Genomic DNA, 22,722 nt, shown 5'->3' on the forward strand with positions numbered 1-22,722 from the left:
CCGCCGCCCGCCCCCCCGCCTCCCGCGATTCAAACACAGCACACTCGCCTCGCCTCGCCGGCGGGCAGCCAATGGGGAGCCGCCCGCCGCACAGATCGAAAGGAGGCTACACCAATCATGAGGCGAATTCATGTCAAGCAGCCAATGAGAGAGAAGAGAGGGCGGGCCCGGGGCAGCCGCGCCCCGCCCCGCCCCGCGGTGCGCAGCCTCCCGTCACAAGAGGTGGGTCGGTGCCGCTGGAAGGGGCGGTGGTCGCCGGCGCTCAGGGGTGCTGATGGCGGGGCGCGGCTGCTGAGGAATGTCGGCTGCGGCTTGTGGCGGAGCAGAGCTGGCACAGGCCGGGGTGGGACAGTGCGACTTGGCGTAGGAAAAGCCGGGGCTTATTGTTGCCCCGCGCTGGGAACGCTGAGGGAAGAGCCCGTGAGGAAGGACTCGGCGTGGCGTCCAGGTGCGGGCCGCCTCTCCGCCGGCGTGCGGGAGGGGAGGGCGGAATGGGGAGCCTGCAGTCCGCAAAGGGCTGGCTCCATCCCCGCACCTCGCTCGAGCATCCGCCGCTCGCTCTCGCCTCTTTACCGCACAAAGCGGAGGGAGCCGTGTTTCCTGTCCAGGGACCTGCTGAGAGAAACGAGCGTAACTTCCCCATTGTTAACACAGCAAAGGTGCAGTCCTGCGAGCGCCCCGAGCCTGGCGGGCGGGCACCGGCCGGTGCCACAGCCCGGCTCCCTCTGTGAGCACCCCCGAGAGCCTCCCCTCGGTGCTGCCCCTCGGGACCAGCAGTGCGTTTATTCTGGTTTCCGTCTTAATGTGGTGCAGTCACGTCAGAAGGATGAGGAAGACCCGTGTGTCCAACCAGTCTGTCAGGGCTGTGAGCATTGCACAGCGGTTTGGGACCCAGAACGGCAGGGCAGGATGTTGGCTAGGGCGCCTCAGGCAACGTTTGCTATTATCTCTCGGAATCCACTTTTCTTCTTTAGACTCTTGCTCTAATTTCTTTTAGCAGTTGTCATCCTGCTGTGGGAGAAACGCAGGGAATGTCACAGTGCATCTCACTGGCCCCAACAGCCTGTTCTTTCAGCCTCTGAGTATTAACGCAGTTGTAACCACTAGAAATTTCTGAAACCGATTTGCCTTCTGTGAGTCACAAAATGTTCACCAGGGCTTCAACCTGCTCAGTATAAAGGCTGACTATTAAGAAGAGGGAGGGGATGCTCATGCATGATTTCATTGTAGTGCTATTAAAGGGAACATCTGGGGAAGGAAGTGTGGTACCTCAACTTCTAATTGAACCTATTTCATAAACAAGGTGCATGACTAGATGTACCAATTAGGGTAGAGTTGTGTCAGATCCTGCTTATTACCATTAGTCATGGTACTAGAGACCAGTTTGTGCATTGTTAGAAGATTTTTGTTGAAGGAATTTCAAATGTCTTTCAGATTTTCTATGGGGACTATTTTTTATTTGTGTCAGAAGGAATCAAGTCAAACAATTTAGAAATGACTGCTGGTAATGTTAGTGTGAAGCACTTTTATTCCTGGTGCTTGTGGAATTGGAAGGAAAGTAAAGTTTCCCATTTCTCCATTTTGAAGACCTGTGCAGGGTGCTCCAGGTGGAAATAGAAGTGGAATGTCTACCTTTCCAAAAGCCCTAATATCCACCATATAAATAATTTCATTAAGTATATTTGTGAAGGTTTGAAAGAGCAAATGTGGCACTTGCCAATAACAAACTCATTCTAATGACTTTGATATTAATATCACACTTATTTTTTAAAATAATCATTTCAATTGTACATCTTTTCAATAACCTTTTCCTTCATTTTAGGTTTCTCAGTAAAAGATTGTGAAACCAAACTTGCTACAAAAATGCAAAATTTTGTCACCTGAAAATGGTATTGTCTTAACAGGTGTAGAAAAATAAGTTTGAAGATAGATATTATGGTCATTCTCAAATATTTAAAAAAATCAGTCATATTCTCAGAAATAAATTGGCTTTAATGAAATGAATCCTAGGGTTCTAGTTGTTTGTCAGCTTGACTTTTTTCTTAGCTATAAAATGAAGTCACCTACTCTCTGCAACATGTTTCATATCACAGCATCTTATATATGCAAAAGTGCATCCACACTTTATTTGCTCTTCAAGAGTTCATTTCCCATGGTGGGGGGATGGAAAAACTGCCTGTTCCACATCCCCAGTCCCACCTGATGTGTGGCTTTTGTGTGGTCCTTGCCAGGGATTCGGAAGTTCCTCCCTTCCTGCACAGCAGCCTCTCTTCAGCCGCCTTGTAAACCACAGGAAGGCTGCAAGGAGCCTTGGCTTTCATTTCCTGCTTCTTCCATGGTTATTTTTATGAGGAGCTGCTTCCAGAGCTGCTGATCAAGCAGATATTCAAAGCAGGTGTTTTGATGGATATGTGAAAATTGCATTTACGGTGAAATAGTTGATATGCAGAGGAGCAAAGTGTGAACTGTTGGCATAAAGCAGGTTGTGGAGCTCTGCATAGTAAGGCTGAAATTTCAGCTTGAGGAATCAAAATTAATAGCAGACAGCTTCCTTGAACAGATGTAAAAATGAATAAAGCCTCAGTTAAAAAACAGATACCTGGGAGTAATTATGTATTGGGCTTATAGAATCAAGTATAATGATGTATGGTCAAGGGCCACTTTTAGGTAGCTGTTAAACAACTTTAAAAGGTAGAGGTTCCCTGGAGCTGGATCCTTTCATGGCATAGTTTACACCAGGCAAGCTAAAATAATTAATGGAAAAGATCAGCATCTTAAAAATTTGTTGGCTGAATATCTGAATGGTAGATTAAAGAAATCTAAAAAATCTGTATTCTTGGGCTGAATCTCTGCTATGTGGGCATACATAAAATGGTGTGTGTGCTACTTGTTATGTTTTATTTACATGCACCCTTCCATACCATGAAAATGTCAATTTAAAGGTGTTTTGTTTTAATTTTTTATGGTTTATTAGGTGAAAATATTGCTTCCATGACTTCTTAACAATTAGTATTTTAAAATAGGAGGGCAAAACTTGGTATTTGTTTTGAAAGAAATATTCATCTACGTGCATGCTGCACTTGACATTCACAGCATTGAAATACATAAGGAGTTGAGTCACTTCATTCCAGCATAGTCCATAATTTTAAGAATATATAACTAGCAAGAAAGATCTAAAATGTAAGCAATTACTTTGAACCCTACACCAAGATGAGTGTTTGCAATAGGAAATTTTTAAGTGGAGTCTATACATCAGTTAAGAAGGGTTTCTTTCAAATTTTTGTCTACTTGTTCCATTGACTTTTAAATACTGATTATACTTAGAAATGTCACCCAATAGCTTATTATTCTGGGCTCAGTTTCTTATCACTCAGTGAAATGTGTTTCTGAGTGAACAAAAAAGGAAGAATGGGAACATTTTCCTCCAATAGTACATTTCTACACCTCTGAAACAAGCAAATCCCCCATGTTATTCTAATTTGCAAAATTATTCTACTAATTGTTGTAATTCTCTTTTGTAACTTGAGGAAGAAGAGAACTGTACTCCTGGAAGATGAAGATTCTTTGGGGAATTCATGCTAATGCACTGGCCTATTCTATGACTACCTTAGGTGCTGGAATGATGAACAGCATTTTTAATTTCTACTATGTTAAGCTTTTCCTAAACCGATACAAAATTTCAGAAACAGGATTTCATGTGGCACAGGTACTGTACAATGGAATATTTTGATTGCCATATTGTGCTATGTGTCAGTGTTATTACCACAAAATGATCCTTTTAATGACAGATTAATTTTGGAATCATTGCAATTAATTAACAGTAAATTATCTTTGACTTTAGTTAATCCATAAACAAGGGAACTTACACATAAAGCACATCATTTACAGTCTGTAGAGTTAAAATCTCCAGACTTAATTGCTGAAAAGATTTTTATGTTTGATAGCTTGAAGTAATTTTCTAAACTGATTTTGCACCTCAGCTCCATAGATAAGTTTGACATTAGTGCTTTCCTATGAACTGTTTAAGTACTTAAATACTGCATTTATCCTGCAAGTCATTATCCATGTGAGTAACTCACATTGTAAATGGTCTCCTGAAAGTAATGGGCCAGCTCATGTTTTGAATTAACTTACTGTGAGAGTAATATCTGAGCTGTGCACGATGAAAGCCCAGATATATAAGGTTTTGAAAGAATGGTCTCAGAGACAGTTTATTTCACATGTAGTTGGTCACCTACCTACTTACTCAATCTTATTTTTTCAAAATTTCTATAAACCTATGAATCCCCATAAGAATTTGTTTTAGAGTCTGTTTTGACTCCAAGTAGCTGTTACTGAGACCTCAGTAGCTGTACTAAGACTCTAAGACCTGTTCTACTCTGAGTAGCTTTTCTATATATTTATTTGTTGTCTGAATAGAAGTTTCTTTGAAATAAATATGCTGTGTTTGCATGATCTCTGTAGAGGAATGACAGTGGTGACAAACTCCCTTGTTTGTGCCAGGTCGTGTTTATGGTCTGGAACGCCGTCAATGATCCCCTTTTTGGGTATGTGAAAAATGCCAATCACTTGTTTTTAAAATTTTAAAAGTTTAATAGTAATAAAATGGTTATAAAAATAGTAATACAATTAGAGTAATAATAATTTGGACAATTTGAATTAGGACAATATGAGAATAGAAACAAAGACTAAAGGACAGTCTGGGTACCTTTTTCTGGGCAGCACGAACCTGAAAAAGGACACACGTTAACAGAGGATTAACCCTTAAAAACAATAGCCTGTTCCATATTCATACAGCTCCTACATGATGCATAAATTCCATTCAAACACAGGATTCTGTCTGGTCATCATCAACTTCTTCCTCATAATCCTAACAGTGTCATCCTGCCCGAGCAAGGTGGGAAGAAGTTGTTTCTCCTCATAATGGGGCAATAAATTCTCTTTCTTGTCATGGAAGTATTTTATGAAAAATCCTTTCGTTAGGATCTTTTTTCCTGAGAAGCTGAGAAGCTTAATCTTCTCCTTGTTTTGCTGCTTTGCAATGTGATTTGGAGAATGGTTTACCCAGCATGTGAAATTGTTTTTACTTGATGACCAATGACAGCCACCTGTGTCGAGGCTGTGAGCAGTCACAAGATTTTATTATCATTCCTTTCTATTCCTTTCAAGCCTTCTGATGAAATCCTTTCTTCTATTCTTTAGTGTATATAATTTATAATATATCATTAATGATTAATATATAATTTTCCATAATAATAACAACTAATATTCTAACTAAAATAATAGCTAATATATCATTTTATTTTAATATAATATATATCATAAAAGAATAAATCAGCCTTCTGAAACATGGAGTGAAGATTCTCATCTCTTCCCTCGTCCTGGGACCCCTGCAAACACCATCTGAAAGATGTAGGTGTCCTGTGGCTGCTGTCTTGCTGCAAGTCCTTTCTTTTAGAAAGAAAGTATCCTACATAGCATAGTTTCTATTTTAACATTTTGTTATAACCTAGAACTATATTTAACACACTATTTAAGAGAATATGTCGCTGTAGGACATGAAACAACATGAGCGCACACACCGCTGCTCTCAAGGTGAAGAAAAAGGGAAGTTTATTTTCTGACTCCAACATTCTCAGTTTTCCAGAAGTGACAGTGGATTGGAGGGTGACAGTGCCACCTCTCCAGTGACACTGGACAAACTAGCAGTCTGTCAAATTTTTCCTCCTCCATAAAAGAATGCAAAAAGAAAGTGTGTGAGAAAGTTTGCTACAAGAATGTAAACATCAGAAGGCTTAGAAAACCTTAAAAAATCAGGGTGACAGGAATTAATACAGCATTAATTTCTAACACAGCACATATAATACTGATGTTAATATTTGAGAAAAGCCAATGATAAAATCCTCATTTTGCCCAGGTACATTCAGGACAACTCCCGGCTGAAGTGCTGCGCGCGGCGCCAGTTCTCCATCCTGTACGGAGCCCCCCTGTACGGCCTGGCCTTCCTGCTGCCCTGGTTCCCCTGGAGGCTCTATGGGGAGGGCGACTGGCTCTGCAGCCTGCACCTCATCGTGGCCCTGTGTGCCTTTGACGGGCTGCTGACCTTCGTGCTGCTGGCGCAGTGCGCGCTCTTCGCCGAGAGCTGCCCCCGGCACGACAGCAGGCTCAGGCTCATCAAGTACAGCCAGGTGGCCACGCTGCTGGGCTCCACCAGCGTGCTCTTCTGTGGGCTCATATCTGATAATATGGAAAACTTTGGGTATTTTCAGGTTTTCGTTGTTTTGGTCGCAGCGCTGGCCACAGCTTGTATGTGTTGCACAGGTAAATACAGCACGAGTCAGTATGAGCAGAGGGAAGGTCACATGGAGGGTGCTAATCTGGAAAATGGTAATGGAGCTTTCTCCTTGGCCTCAGTGGTTTCATTGACCAAACAGATCATGACAGAGAAGAACTTTCTGTGTTTTGTAACAATGAACTTCTTCCAAGTCTTCCACCTAGCATTCTACAACAATTTCATGATGATCTTCGCGGATAATCTCATTCCTAAGGATGTCCTTTCTTCCTCAGTAAGAAGTATCATGTATGGAGCAGGTTTTATTTGTCCTCAGGTAGGTAGTTATGCTTTATTTCTGAATATGAAAACCTGTTGTTTTAGTAGTTCACAGTATCCATTTAATGTTTGAAAAAATGCTGTATTTGGCATAAGGCATTTACAAAATGAGTACTAAATCTCACTCCCCAGTGCTCTAGAAGAAGAAAATATCTCAGTGCAGGCTGATCAAGTGTAAGAGGTAGAGGGAGCAGACAGACAGGCTGGTGGAACATGTGTTTAAGACAATGTGAGACTTGAGGAGGCAAGGGATGAATGTTTTGTATCCTCCAGCACTTAGAATACATAAGCATAAAGGAATGAAAAACATGGCCAAGATCAAATGCTTCTAAAGCAAAATCTACAGAATTCTGAATTCCTTTTTGTTTTGTTTTGTTTTCCAATGCTGTGTATTACAAATGAAAGACTGGGCTCTTCTTCAGGAAGTTTCGGAAATAAAATGCTCAAAATACCAGAAAAAATTTTAAAGTATGAAAAGCATTGTTAAAATATGTGGTATCTCAGTCATGGAAACCAAACAAAACTCTAAATAGCTGCTTTTGGAGGAAAATACATTCCCATTTATTTTGTGGATTGGTCTCTTGGTCAGCAGTATTTATGGGGAAGAGACATCCTTTTAAGAGCCCAGTCAGGGATGAGGGGAGGAATAATGAACTGAAAAGAGAAAGAAAACCAAAAGAGTAATGTGTGAAAAGAAGCAGCAAAAGTATATCCCACAAATTTTGACCATACTTCTCAGCAGTAAATTAAAAATTCCTCTGTTCATTGCCTTCTAACTTCTTTCTCTAGATCTTTAAAAACTTTCTCTGTTTTTACCTGTTGGATGCTGAAAGATAGGATACTCAAAATATGAGTATCCTGACATTCATCATAGGTGCTGATGGTGTTGAGAATTTTTTAAAATCAGGCTGTTATATTCATTCAATTGTAATGGGTTTTGATAAGTAATATGTATAAGAAGATAGATGAAAATGCAACTGGAATTCACAGCTCAATTTCAGTTCCCATTTGGGCTTTTGCATATAAAACACAGAGATCCTGAACATACCTTCTGTTCCATAACTCCTAACTATCTATAATTTCAACTTTTGTCCTTATCACAGCTTTAATAGTTTTGGAGTTTCCCCCTGTACCTCAGGCAGTTAGGTAATGAACTTTGGAAACAAATCAGAAGCTACAGAAGTTAGGAAAGCTTAAATAATTTTACACTTAATATATAGCAATCACTTTTATTGATAAAATCAGTGTGACAGTGTGAAAAGAACAATCTTTCAGAAAATGCATCCCTCTCTGCTCCCCAGAGACTCTTTGTCTAGGAGGTCACTGAACCGTGGAGGGTTTGCTGTGACCTTATTTTTCTCAGGTTTTGTCCCTTTGAGCTCAAGATACAATAAGAGAATTCTCTGATGGCAATGTCCTGAACTTCACTTACTGGAAAAACACCCAACCCTTGTAAAATAAAGCTCCTTTTTATGAACTCGGCTTCAGTGGCCTCTGCTAGAATTCAGCTTCTGACTTAGGTTCCTTCTGGTAGTGGATGTGAGGAGCACAACCTGCCCACAAGGAAAATGCTGCTGTAACACAGACAAACAACTCTGAATTTGCATCATTGTTTGTATTTTCCTTACAAACACACAGTCCTTAAGATGTGCAAGTAGTGAGGAATTTTCTAAGTCATAAGTACTTCCTGAGACAGGGTTATTTTGCAATTACAGGGAGACAGGAACATGGTGTTTACAGTAGCAGGCATTACATGATCCCTTAGTATTTCTAGAGGAGGCACTTTTCAGCAAAATCCCTGAAAACAGCCAGGGGGAGAAGTAGGTTTTAAATTTCTTATATCAAGATATTTTTCTTACACCACCTTTCCAGATTTGTTTTACCTCTGTGATCAAGTAGAAATCTTGAGCTTTTTATACAATAGCATTTGCCATGGTAATCCTTGTCTGACCATAGCATCCTGGCTTTATTTGTTATGGTAAAGCAGTGAGTGTGGGAACAATTGTACAAGGAAAATTCTTCCCTGTTTTTCATCTGAATATTACCCAGTTCATCTCTGTGAAGAAGAAAGGAGAAAATGTGGATCTTTATACAGATCCACAGATTTTTTTTGTATATTTGTGACAGAGATGAGGACATGTAGATGGTGACAAAAGCCCATATAATGAAAATAACATAATTCATTACAGAATGTCCTATTGAAACTGAAAAGTGAGGAGCAATGTAGAACTTAAATTTTGTTCATACTCTAATCAGCACTTAATATAATTTTCATGAGTTAGCCAGTCATTAGATTCTCAGAATCTGCTCCTTGCCAAGATTGGCAAAATTCAAACTCAGCCATGCACAAGCACTGGGCTCTGCCTTTCTGTGCTTGCTAGCAAAGCCTCTACCTTGCTTTGTTAAAGCTGTCCTGGTGAGCTTGCTTTGACAGCTTAAAAATCATGTTTGGTTTCTGTAAATGTCAATGAAAATAGTAATATCAATGAAAAAGCAATGACTGAAAATACATCTTTTCAGCAGTTACGGGGCAAGATGCTTGATTTACAGTTACCATACTGCAGAACTTATACTTTAAGAAATAACAGAAGTAAAGATCATGAGCATTAAATAATAGTTAGGCATTGTGGGGAGCTGTTTCCCTCAGGATACAGCAGTTCTCAGGCTGGTTTTTCAGTGAAAGGAGACTGTACCTAGTAGAAGTGGCATAGAATGAGCCAGTAGAGAGTTGTCTTTGTTCAATTTCTATTTTTTATTTTGTTGAAATTCTTAGAAAGGGTCATTGTTTGCTTTTTCTTTTCTTTAAAGGGTATTAATTATGTCAGGTCTGTGTTTTATAGCTCTCCTAATGCTGAGACACTGTACTGTACCTTTTCATCTTATATGTGTGTATATTATCTTTTCAGTGCCTTGTTCTTCTTAGTCATGCTTGGTTGAAGAAGTTTGGTTATTACAGAATCATCTTATTTTCCTTTTACTATGAAGGAGTAGCTGCTGCTGTCATGTGTCTTCTAGGGCAAGAACACCATTATCTGCTGGCAGTTTATGTCACAACAAACATGTGAGTAAATTCACTCCCCTGTTCATAGACACAGCTGAAATACTTCTAACAGAGCAGACACTTGCTTTTATTTACCATGAAGATTCTGCCTCTGCTTTCATGGTTTTCATTCTGTTTCACTTGCCAGAAAAGTTGGAACTCCAGTTAAAACTTTTTTTTGGTTTTTTTTAGCTTTTATTTTCTGCTTGAAATAAAAAATACCTTAAATGCAAACAGCAATTACAATTTGCAGGCACATGCCTCCAGTACTTTAACCTGAGATGCAAGGGAAGGAGAATCTCACCAAGAGCTCAGCAGAGGAATCAGCCTCTGTCCCCAGGGAGTTTGCTAGGACAGCTCAGCCCTCACTGTGTGCTAGGAAAGCTCAGCCCTCACTGTGTGCTAGCAAAGCTCAGCCCTCACTGTGTTCTAGGCAAGCTCAGCCCTCACTGTGTGCTAGCAAAGCTCAGCCCTCACTGTGCTCTAGGAAAGCTCAGCCCTCACTGTGTGCTAGGAGAGCTCAGCCCTCACTGTGTTCTAGGAAAGCTCAGCCCTCACTGTGTGCTAGGAGAGCTCAGCCCTCACTGTGTGCTAGGAGAGCTCAGCCCTCACTGTGTGCTAGGAAAGCTCAGCCCTCACTGTGCTCTAGCAAAGCTCAGCCCTCACTGTGTTCTAGCAAAGCTCAGCCCTCACTGTGTGCTAGGCAAGCTCAGCCCTCACTGTGTTCTAGGAAAGCTCAGCCCTCACTGTGTGCTAGGAGAGCTCAGCCCTCACTGTGTGCTAGCAAAGCTCAGCCCTCACTGTGCTAGGAAAGCTCAGCCCTCACTGTGCTCTAGCAAAGCTCAGCCCTCACTGTGTTCTAGCAAAGCTCAGCCCTCACTGTGTGCTAGCAAAGCTCAGCCCTCACTGTGTGCTAGGAGAGCTCAGCCCTCACTGTGTGCTAGGAAAGCTCAGCCCTCACTGTGTGCTAGCGAAGCTCAGCCCTCACTGTGTGCTAGGCAAGCTCAGCCCTCACTGTGTGCTAGGCAAGCTCAGCCCTCACTGTGTTCTAGCAAAGCTCAGCCCTCACTGTGTTCTAGGGAAGCTCAGCCCTCACCCACCTGTGTCCCAGGCCCCTGTTGTGCTGCACTGCAGCAGATCTGGGTAACTCAGGTTGGGTGCCCAGCACTGAGCCCGTTCCTCTGGTGCTCAGTGGAAGATGCCAAGCTGCAGTAATTTCACATAAGTACATAATGATACATGGGAAACCTTATTTCAAGATAAAGAGCTGTTTGTATCAGAATACTGTTACAGCAGTTTGGTTTTATTTCTTCATGTTCTCTTTCATTGTTGTCTTTCTCCATGTTCTTTCCTGCCCTCTTTTTCTTCATCTTTCCCTCCCCACCCCGTTTTCTTTCTTATTTTCAGTATTGCAGTCGTGGCCTACTCTAACACTGAATTGTGTGAACAATAAATTGAATTTCGTTATCTGCATGTTTTAAATGATGAAGATGTGTTTTGATTTCTCCAAGAAAAAATTCTGAGGTACCTCAAGATTATATGTTTAAAGTGCTAGTTGTTCAAAGTACCTTGATAGTAAAAGCTAATCACACACAAAATTTAATGACACAGAAATTGTAACATTTTAATTTATTGTTTCATTTGGTTATTTGTTAACAATCAGCTTTGTATGTGTGTGTTTCTATGTGTGTGTTGCAAATCCATACACATTTATATACACCATAAATTCAGATCTAGGAATGCATGTAAACTATTCTTTCTGTTCTAATTCTTCCACCTTGAAGTTTATCTTCCACATGGTCATGTCTTTTCCAGATTTCAAGAGCAAATTTTCAGTTTCCCGTTTTTCTGAGGTGTTTCTTTTCTCCTGATCATTTTAAATGACATTTACTGTTAGTGTAAATTTATTGTCAAAGAGTCCATGACCTTTTACACCAATGTCCAGCAAAAAAAAAAGAAGAAAACCTCCCCACTTTTAGGTTTGCATATTGGTTTCTAATTCTCAACTAAGAACAGATCTGGTAATGCTTTCAGATAGATCACCACGTTTTAAGGAACATCTCAGCTTTGTGTGTTTGCAGAATATTTGTGTTTGTGTTTGAATGTCAGTTACAATTTCATTATAAAGTAAATTTAAGAATTATGAACATCTAAAATATTTTGGTTTTCTTTAGGGTAATTGTGCAAGCTTCATTTAGCTTGTTCAATTTGCCTTTGGCAGATATTGTTGATGCAGATTTAATAAAGCACAAGAGGAGGTAAGTCAGTCATTACAGTTTTTTTAAACATGCTGTTTGCCTTGTTACTCTTTGGTAATAAATTATGTCAAAGTAAAGACAGTAAATGATCTGGGATCCTTGATACAGAAATGCTTTTTGTGAGAGCAGCTTAGCACAAGTGAAGATCAGAACCTGAGTAAAGTTTCCTGCAGTTCCTTCAGTAGAGTCATTTAAACAGATTATTAGCTCATTTCTCTTTTTTCTTATACTATAATGTAAGCCAAGTCCTTCCACTTTTTCTAGCTTTATTTTTGCTAGCTTTAATTTAATTACTTTGTAACCAGGTACATCTGTAATCATGTATAGAATTTTTCTGAATGAGGCCTTTCCAAGATGGAAAAGGTGTTAAGAAAGCTTTGCCTATGCTAGGTAAAATGCAGGTTTCAAAGTCTTAACTGGTTCCTTTATCTCCTGAAATAAAAGTGATAAAACCTGCTGCAGAATAGCATATTGCAACTCATTGATCTTTTGGATTTTTATCAAAGTGCACAGAACTTCCTGTTGGTTCAGTCAGTTGTTAGGGAAGTGTAGATTCACTCCTGTTGAAGAACTTGCCCCTCAAATCTGTTGCTTTCATGAGGAAAAATTACCTCATTTTCTGGCCTATGCATGCAAAATCTTCAGTTGTAATTAATTCTTCATGCACTGTTCAGTCTAAGTTAACTTCAATAATTACTCAAAGTGTACAAAGTTGAATTTAAGTATGAGTCACTTCAGAATTAGGGCCAGACTGTATCTATCTATGTATGTGTGTATATATATTTTTATATATATATACTCATACACACACCCTGTAGAAGTTTGTAATTCTTAATTTCCAAATAAATTTAAATTTCATTATGAGAATAGATCTGTTTGCTATAATGTGTTAGCTAGATAAATCTAAGGACCATGACATTTAGCATTTGCACATTCAAGCTTTTTAAAATCACAATTGTAATTAATACACTAATAAGTTTATGTTGTGCAATAATTTGGTTTTTTTTCCCAAATATTTTTAGATTACCACTTTCCTCTATGGTTTTTGGTACCAATGCTTTATTTACCAAGCCTGCCCAATCTTTGGCTCCAATGATTGTGCTTACAATACTGAATCATTATGGATATTATAACCTGAATAATGTACCTGGTCGTCCTGATATAAGGTGGGTTCAAAAGAAATACTTTAAGTCTTAGAAAATAACATTAAACACTCCTGTAATCTAAAAATAAAATTGATCAGCAATTACTTTGCATCAACTGCACTTCAAAAACATTAACATTTAAAAAATACTTATCAGTTGTTTTTGTCTGTGTAGAAGTACAAATGTTTTTTAAAGAGTAAATAATTTATTAAACAATGTACATGAGGATATCTACCTATTTTGAAAAGCAAAGGATACCTTTCATCCCCTGGCTTTTTGCAATAAAAGAAGAAAATGTTTGAGCTCACTTAATAGCTCTTATTAAGATACATGTTGTCCTGGCATCTGCATTTTGTTTACCTCATAAACCTACTTCCTTAAATATATAACAGAAAATGTTAATCAGATTTTTGTTGTTGGTTTTTGGTTTATTTTTGAGAGAAGGCAGTATAATCACTGGAGGGAGAGACTTTGCCTGGAGCAGGAGTGGAGCATTTTGGCTCCAATAGCCCTTACCATTCTAATGCTAATGATTCCATTGCAGCCCCTGGAGACCTTAATACAGCAGAAAGCTCTGCTTGCTGGTTAGTTGGACATGTGTGGGCTTTTATAAAAATAAATTAACAGGGAATAACTACACTGAAAGGGTCACAGGCTGTATTTATGACCATCAGGAGGAAGTGGCAACAGAAGGAATAACTGAAGTCAGGGCTAAATGGAAAATTCAGGGCTGATTAGGATTTACTTGAAGGAACAACATGAATATCCTGAGAGCTACACAGCTCTCCTAAACCTTTAGTAAAAACCTAAAGGAACAAATAAACACAATTTTATATGAACTTTTGTGGAGATAGCTCCTGAGGGAGAGAAGCCTGGTTATGAGACACCTAAGGTTAGGAGAACATTCCATATTTGAGGAATTTTCTAAAAAAAATGTATGAGGACAAGCATGACATAAAAGAACAACAGGTGGTCTTCAGAAATGCATCCAGACAGAAGCAAAGGCAGCCTAAGTTTGAGGCTGTGTGTGAGAACAGCTTATTTTAATGCATTTTTTAGATAGCCAGTGAGATGATGGGAAGAGGACATGAACCTCATTATAATGTCAAATAAGATGAGTGATTTTTGCAGAAGACTGGTAGGTTGAACTGGATGTGGATATGAGAGGGCTGAATATATTCATCTTGATGATTCAGAGAAATTCAGATTTGAAACATAAAAACTGCAGTTCTGATCCCTTTCAATCAGAGAAATGATCCCTTTGTGGATGGATTTTAAATCCCAGTAGTCATAAATCTTTTTTGCCTGGTAAATAGCCCCTGGACTATAGCAACAATAAATTTATTATATAGAGGTTGAAATACTTGGAATGCTTAGTCTATAAATCCTGTGTTTTCACTTGAGTCATGCTGAAATTTTATTTATTTCACTCAGGCCAGGAACAGCCTAAAACATACAAAGCTGAGATTATTGAATCTGAGCACCTGAAATATATATTTCTCTTGCCCATCCTTTCAAAAGTAATTTCTTAAATATGAAGCAGTTTGCCTGTGTTTCCTGTACATTTGGTGTGTGAATGGGTTTCCTTTGCTTCCAAATGGAGTACAGGGTTGATACACAATCCATGAAGACCAGAAAGCTCAAAGTTGTTTCTAGGGAGTCACTTTGCCCTTGGCACTATTCTCAGACCATGGACTGAGCTAAAACTACTTTTTTATATATATATAACCTATTGGCTGGTCTCATATTTCAGCCATAGGCAGACAGTTAAAATACACTTGCCTCAGGACCAAGTTGTTTGAGAACAAACAGAAATTAAATAAAAGAGATTGTTTAAAATACACCCAAACTTTTTTTGGGGGAAAAAAGCTTTTCACACATGTGAATTGTATAAAATGAAGTATTATGACCCATACCAATATAATCTCAGCTCTGTCCTTCCTCCTTCTCCAAAGCTGGCAAAATCTATTATGTGCTTTGGAAGGCATTTGCTTTATTAGGTGTAGTGGCAGTGAATTGTGAAGATAGTACAGAGGACCCTTATTCTGCATTAACAAAATGTTTGGGCCCTGAATAAAAATGTCTGAAGAGTTTCCAGCAATGTTGTTTACTGGGACAAGGCAGAGTATCCAGTTATACACTATTTGCTGCATTCTGAATTATTTTTAATAATGGATTTTACTAATAATTATTACTTTTTCTTGATCTGAGAGTTTGGGGATGACACAAAGCTGGGGCTGTGGCACGGGCACAGAGGGTCACACTGGCAGGCTGGGGAAATGGGCTGGAATTAGACCAAGTCCTGCAGCAGGGCAAAGGTGATCCTTCCCCTCTGCTCACACTTGTGCCACATCCTTAGGAAGTGTGGGCACTGCACAGAAGTGAAGCACTTTGTCATGGAAAGCAGTTTTTAATGTCTTGAAAATTTGAGCAATACTTTGCAGAATGGAATATCCTGATTTTTCCTTTCTTCTGTCATCACAGCAAAAGCAGTATGTGCCCTGTATGGCTTGAGGTGGTTTTTGTTCTTGTTTGGGTTTGGGTTTTTTTTCAGTTTGGCTTGATTTTTTTACTTTGCTATGAAAAAGATGCCTAGTTTAAAACCTCCCTCTTCTGGAGAGCCACTGCAACTACCACCAGCTTCTCTTGAGAGTGCTTTTCAAATTCGTTCTTCAGAATGAAGTTATTTGGCAGCAATTCTTCATTATTTATTGAAGGCACTTTAAACTGTCAGCGCTTTCATATTGAATTACTGAACTACCTGACATTCTGTTCAGAGTGATTTTAGGGCTGTTTAGGGAAGCATTGTATGTTTTATTCCTGTGTGTGCAAAAAAAGGTATATGTGGAAATTTCTGAAGTTACTTGTTCAGCTGTAATTGTGATAAAATCCAAGATCTGCTCTTGATTTATCCCAGTCCCTTAATGAAATATTTTTCCATTCCTTGTTTTCTGTATTATATTTTTTCATAATTCCTGCAATAACTTAAGGTTTTAGAGTACAGCAGGTAATATTACTTTCTTAAATCAGCATTGTTCCAGTGAAACCAAATCAGGCCTGCACAGTGAGAGTGATTTTGCAGATGTTCTGTGTGTAAAGGTGGAATAATGTTAGCATTGAAAACTGCAATCCTCTGTAGTGTGCAGAGCAGGCCCAATGCTGTTCACTGTGTCTGAGTCCTGTTCTCCTCATGAGGTGGTTAAATCGTGTGTGTGTGGGCTCCTGTGGCACTGCTCCTGCAGCCCCTGGGACTGGGCTGTGCACGGTGTGGGCTCCTGCCCTGGAGGTGCCCTGGAAATGCACCTGGATCCAGGCCAGCAAACAGCTCCACACGGGAAATGATTGTCCCTGCCAATAGCCATTGGCCGTGGCCCAGTGGCTGCCAGTGAACATTTCCAGCCACAAATGCAATTGCCCGAGTGATTGAGTGATTCACTCCTGAGCCTGGGCCTTTTGTTTTCTCCTGGAGCATCAGCATGGACATGGTTTGAGATAAACTGGATTCGTTTCTGAGCCTGGCTCGCTGCTAAGGACAGAATCTGGGCTTTGTTGGAGGTTGCAAACATTTTTTCTGTTAAACTGAGCGAGACGTGAGTCGATTCTTTCATGATTCAGAGGAGCTCTTAGGTTTTATTCCAAAACCTGCTCAAGATTTGGGGGATTTTTCACAGATTTCAGGTTTTTTGGACCATATCCATAGCTGTTAGTCTCTTATCTCATCCCTGAATACTAAGGAGAAATTAGAAAAGAACATAAACTGCCTCATGGAGAGAAAGTTCACTTAGGGGCTGTTTCTCAGCTTGACTTGACTTTCCTGATATTTAAGTAATTAGAATCCCATAATTAACAGAATGCAAGTAGATAATGGTTCCTACTAGATGAATGCCAAAATGCATGCTTTGAGCTGTCAGAAACCATGCTGCTCATAAAAGGGAGCTCATTTAATTCCTGTATTTTCTTGCCTCATTCATATTTGCTGATGCTTTTATTTATTTTTCATTAGAGAAGATTTAAATGAGGAAATGCCATGCATTCATTACAAAAAAAGAAAACTAGTGTTAATTTCACATTTATTCTTTCTATGGCTTATATTATCTTGTAATCATTTATTTTAAAACCAAATGAACTAAGGCATGATATTTCAAATTGCCCTTGAAACCACACCTGAATTTTGTGCAATTATCATTATTTCTATCTAGCATTCAGCATCTAAAACATCACACTGTGGATAGTTAGAGCACAGATTTCAACTCAAATAAATTAATTTCATGTTCAAATGTTTGCTTCCATTTTCTACTTTTCTTTCTCTTCCAAATTTTTCAATCTTATTAAAGCTTTTTGGACGCTCTGTTCTATAATTGGATGAAATTTGCTTTAATTGATTTCTATATTACATAATCAGGAAAGTTGTGAACAGGATTTCTTAGGTTGTATTAAAATTAACTCTTTCTATGCTAATTGTCTGAATTCCTCCCACCTAGAGAAAACAATATATAATACATATCTGTATGTAGAATTAGAAAATACACAAGATATTTCTATTTCTTTTACTTAGAATTGACAGTAAAGTAGCATGTCTTTGTTTATAATGGGAATGATTTAAAAACAACTTGTTTAGTGACCATGGCAGTTAATCTTCATATTGAAAGCTGTGCTCTCATCTGTTCCAGCAGGTCATTTTTAGATCTCCATGATGCCATGTTCTACCTGGTCTGTCTGGTTCCCTTCTGCATTGCATTCCTACAGATCCTCACCTGGACTCCCTTTTCCATCCAGAACAGCCACCTGGCAGCTCCACAGTAAATATGGAACAGTGGTCAGTGCTTCTCCTGCTGAACCACAAGACAGTTCAGTAAGTTTTTCATGTGAGAGAGCAAAATTGCAAGATGAAACACAGTCTGAGCTGTTTCATTCAGTCTCTACAGACTGTGACTCATATTCAGCCCTAATGCTGAGCCTACACAAGTTTTTCCTGGTTCACTTGCTTTCTGTTAATGGGTTTTATCCTTAATTACTTTATTTAAAGTAATTTCTGGTATCTAATGATTCCTGTTAACTCACTTGAAGAAAGGATGTGGCAGATCAGGGAAAGGGATCCCAACCCAGCACCTGGAATTCCAGGGAGCTGTCTTTTCTGAAGCCTACTGGTGGATTCATTTTGCCATGCTGATGAAATGGCAGATCTCTGCAGTTAATCTGGGAGATCTCAGTGGATCCATCCCTCATGGATGGCAGGGAGATAAAATTTAGATGGTGTCTAGGTGGCCAGTGTCAAGACAAATCTAACAGCTACCAAGAGAATTAACTACCCTGTGAAAGTCTGTGTAAGGCTGAAGGAGAAGAGGATTCAGATGCTGTTCAGTGTTGTTCAGTATGGAAAAAGCTCAGGAAGTCCTCACTGGCTTTCAGAACCTCTGGTTGGTGAAAGGTCAGTGCAGTTTTTAAATGGGAAAATAATTTTGAAGGTATGCTATAGATAGTGCCTCATACAGAATGTCATTGTGGCAAGGACAGCATCTGTCTGTGGCTGTAGGGTTCAGCTCTTGGACACATGGAGGCACACACAGTGACTAAACCAAGCTCTCCCTGTTCACTGCTGTTATGTTGGCTAACTCATTTGGTGTGTGATTATTTAAGTTAATTTCTGAATCATCAAGTTGAAATTAGTTAATTTCTGATTTTTTCAATGAATCCTTTGATTTTTATAAAATAAAGGGGTTTTGACCAAAATTTAGAAATATTGAGTCCTCTCTTCATTTCACACATTGTAATGATAATACACATTAGCATATTTACAGTACTCCCATTGAATCAATGTTATTCTTCCTCCAATATATCCACAGTGTAATAGTGCAGTGATAAACCTTTAGCATAATACAGTCACTGCATTTTTGTATTTTGTTTTGCCTGGGCAAACACAGTTTTAGTGGCACTTTCTTAGGGAGTGCCACTTGAAAATACAAGAGCATTGTGTGGATCCCAGTGTTAAAAGGCTGAGCAAGCTGATTTTCAAGGCTCTGCACTTACTGTGACAGGTAACTTGGGACAGAAAGGAGTGTAAGAAATGGCTTTGCATCTTGGTGGGCACCAGCATAATTTAATGAAGTTTGAGATTTGAAAAACCAGAGTTGAAAAAAACCATTCATTTGTGCCTTGGCTTTTACATTTGCAGGGCAGAAATAACATCATTTCCTTGCCTTTTTTGAAGTGTGAAGTGCTTTCAAGGCGATGAATGAAAAAGAGGGAGATCATCATTAAATATTTAGAAATCCAAATGAATCCTTTGATAGAAATATGAAGATTTATGTTAAAATGTAAGAATCCAGAACTGTGGTGAAGTTTGAAGTTGCCTTATCTGGTTTTTATCTGTCTTGTCAGAGACACTGTTGTCCATTTGCATTGTGCATGCTGACAGCATTATGTGCACAGAGAGCATCACTTGTGTGCTCTGGGGATGGGTAAATCCAAACACCAGAGCAGATACAGCCTGGGTGTTTGGGGTTGGAATTTGAAAAGATTTCCTGCATTGGATGTATTTATTTCATATCTGAAAGGCAGGAGTAGAAGTCAAAGGAATTTAAGTTAATATAATCTTTGATTCATTATATGAAACAGTCTTCTCCCTGACAGTTCCTTTAAAATGGTAATAACATTAAATAGTCTCTTTTTTCTTTATTGTTTCTGTATTTCCTAAATTTCCCATATTTATCCTATCTTCATAGAATATATCTTTGAAAATATACAATAAAATAACATTATTGTACCACAAATAAGGTTTGTTAGGTGACTGTGTTAGTTATTTCTAATCTTATTAGAAAATAGTGTACAACTGGAAGAGTACCATGCTATACAACAGGAAATCTAATAAGTGGTTTTAAGAGTCAAAATTACATCAAGAATTCATTGGAATCATCAGAATTATTTTTTTCTGGAAAATGTCAGGTAAAGTTACCATTAATTTGCTGAAATAAGAAAGGAGTAAGGAGTGATCTGACTCAAGTACTGTTGGAATATGCTCTATAATCTGCTGCATCTCTAGAATTCCTACAGGAAATGTACATAATCAAAGGTTTCTAAGCAAGACAGCCTGAATACAGAAGACACTAACTGTAGAATAAACCAGTTTAGAAAAAAATCTGAGAAATACAATTCAAATTATTTAATACGTAAAATATTAATAATTTCCCAGATTTATTATGCACTATTCTCCTATTTGTCTGTCCTATTTCCCTTGCTATAAGGGCTAGAGAAATGTCTTTTAGAGCATCAACAGTCAATCCCAAAGAGGACTGGAAGGGTGCTTTAAATCTGGGAGGTGATCTCCCTCTGGGAATAGAGGGTTGGCACTGTGCTGTGACTGACATTGCTTATTCTCCATTTCTCTGGCACCCACTAAACTTTGTTATCTTCTGCTAAACCTACATGATTGGTTTGGGCTGTGAATCAAGGAAAGGATGATCAAAGGCAAAAGTTCAGTGTCTTACAACAGCTGGTTTCCCTGCTTTCTCTCCTTATTAACCAGCAGTATCTGAGCTTGAACTCCCACTGCTGGAAAAATGCCTCAATTTAATCTGGATAATTTAAGAGTGTCTAAAATAGTCTCATAACTGATAAAGAGGCTATAAGTGTGTGTATAGTATAAAATATGAAATGCTGTGGTAAGCTCAGAGGAGGAGAAATGTGATGCTTGAATCCCATTCTTAGAATTTCACTATAAATTCTGAGAATATGGAACTTAATACACTGAATGAATTTTATTTATTGAAAATCAATAAGCAGAAATGTCTGCTAGACTAAAAGGATGTTGTCCAATAGACACTAAAGAATGTTAGTCTAATATAGTGGTAATATAATATATGGTCAGTGATAGAGTGAAAATATTGAATAAATGACAGCAAAGCATATTTAATTTTAAGTGAGGAAAAATGATGTTTTGTGGAGCTGACATGCTCACTTCTGGTTTGGTGTTGTACCAAAAGACCTCCCCAGTCTCCTGCTGCCCTGAATTTGGAACTGCTCAGTAATTCATGGATGTTCTGTGTTGACATGGCTGGTAGGAATGTTTACATTTGGATCCAGCTCCACAGCCTAATGGTGCTGTCAGGAAGACAAGCAGGAAGGGGAAGGAACACTTCAGATAAGGCACATCTCCACAAGTACTTCCTGCCATAACTGAGCCAGCCTGGGGGGGAAAGGCTCACTAGTGCAGGCAGGCAAAAACTTCAGCTGGTTTGGTAAAGGAACATGCAGCTGAGACTGGGGGGAGTCGTCCTGAAGGTCTGGGGAGATCCACAGCTGGGATTCCTGGGTTACCTGTGAGGGAGAGGATTTCACATATCTGTGTTTACCTTAAAGACTCTTTCTGGTAATCCCTTTCTTGCTAATGTTTCAATAATAGAAGGGAAAGTTGTTTTATCACTGCATTTGATGCCTTGTGAAGGCTGACCCAGAACAGAGACTGGATGGAGTTAAAGAATAAAGTAGGGATTTATTAGGAGGCCTCAGTAAATCCACCTTGGGCAGCACAAGAGCTCAGCCAGGGCGAGCCCTGGTTCACCCCAGGTGAACCCAAAATGGTCACAAAATGCACAACCAGTCATGGGAGCTCTCTATTTTATAAGTTCTGGTGCATTTGCATATTGGAGTTAATTGTCTAATTCCAGCTTTAGCTTATGAAGTCCCATCCTTCTTGTTTTTCTCTCTTCTGTCCATGTTGTTTGTGCTCCTGGGCCTGAGATTTGGATCATTTGTCCTTGGTGTCCAGCTAGAGAAGGAATTGTTTGTCTACCCACTCTGTGAAGAGAGCTCACCATCCCCTCATATGAAGCCCAGACCCACCCACTAAAGCAGTACAGAATCTTAAAAATATAAAAGTTAAAACCTGAGGCATCACATTTTATTGGGAAAATTGAGGATTCACATCAAAGACTAGACGAGGCTGTGCAGGCAGCCCTGCCCCTGAGGGGCAGCACACAGCAACAACGGCTGGGCTCAACCCTTTGGGATTGGGACCTTCTCTACTCCAGGGATTCAGTTGATTATGGAAATTTTCCACCAAGACAAAGAAAAAACACTCTCCAAATAGTGTTGCAGAAAGCAGAAAAAGTGATTCCATTATTTATATTTTCCCAGCACACTAACTGAATGACAAAGCTGGCTTACCCCACAAAGGGTTTGCTGAGCTTGTCCAGCAGTTGGTTACAACTCCAGCAGCTTATATGCAAATGACTATAGATCAAAATTATTACCTAAATATGCATGAATAGTGAGTTCTTTATGGCTTGTCAAGAGAAAAATATGCTGAGTATACAACTACTGCATCAGAATATTAATGACAAATGTAACACTGGGTAGGAATTTTGAAAAATTCCATTAAAACACACCCATGTTGTATGCTAACAATGCAAAGACAAAAGCTAGCAAATTTCCTGATTTATTTGGTATGCAATCAATTATCTGTATTTTTAAATGTGATAAAACCAAGATAAATTTCCCTGTGAACAACATGTAACCAAGCTGAAGTAATTTTGTTTACTGGTTTATAATATTGTGAGCAGATGCCTGTTTAAAAAGCAGCAAATTTATCTTTTGTCGTTTTAGATTTTGATTACAAAGTTGTCTTATTCCTGGCGGGAAAAAATAAACTAGTCTGTCTATACAAATAAGAAC

The 22,722-nt window shown here is 39.1% G+C and overlaps 1 protein-coding gene across 2 annotated transcripts; it reads left to right on the plus strand.

Moving 5' to 3' along the window:
- Positions 1–262: 262 nt before the first annotated feature.
- LOC135454188 (transmembrane protein 180-like) lies at positions 263–18,627 on the plus strand. Of its 2 annotated transcripts, none has more exons than XM_064726102.1 (8): positions 263–448; positions 3,528–3,706; positions 4,504–4,547; positions 5,918–6,608; positions 9,517–9,671; positions 11,825–11,908; positions 12,931–13,074; positions 17,724–18,627. In XM_064726102.1, exons 2-8 carry the CDS (start codon positions 3,554–3,556, stop codon positions 17,854–17,856), a joined length of 1,404 nt encoding a protein of 467 aa, XP_064582172.1. In that variant the 5' UTR covers positions 263–448; positions 3,528–3,553; the 3' UTR covers positions 17,857–18,627. The 2 variants fall into 2 exon arrangements, with proteins under 2 accessions (XP_064582172.1, XP_064582171.1); XM_064726101.1 differs by having other exon boundaries at positions 3,532–3,706; positions 4,465–4,547.
- Positions 18,628–22,722: the final 4,095 nt, after the last annotated feature.

The sequence above is a fragment of the Zonotrichia leucophrys genome, chromosome 14 (genome assembly GCF_028769735.1).
Source record: "Zonotrichia leucophrys gambelii isolate GWCS_2022_RI chromosome 14, RI_Zleu_2.0, whole genome shotgun sequence".
Lineage (NCBI taxonomy): Eukaryota > Metazoa > Chordata > Aves > Passeriformes > Passerellidae > Zonotrichia > Zonotrichia leucophrys.

Excerpts from the sequence above, each read along its gene's own strand:
- LOC135454188 (XM_064726101.1), top strand. The coding sequence starts at position 3,554 with ATGAAGATTCTTTGGGGAATTCATGCTAATGCACTGGCCTATTCTATG. Across the intron at positions 11,909-12,930 it reads TTAATAAAGCACAAGAGGAG|ATTACCACTTTCCTCTATGG; the intron begins GTAAGTCAGTCA and ends AAATATTTTTAG. Across the intron at positions 13,075-17,723 it reads CCTGGTCGTCCTGATATAAG|CAGGTCATTTTTAGATCTCC; the intron begins GTGGGTTCAAAA and ends CATCTGTTCCAG.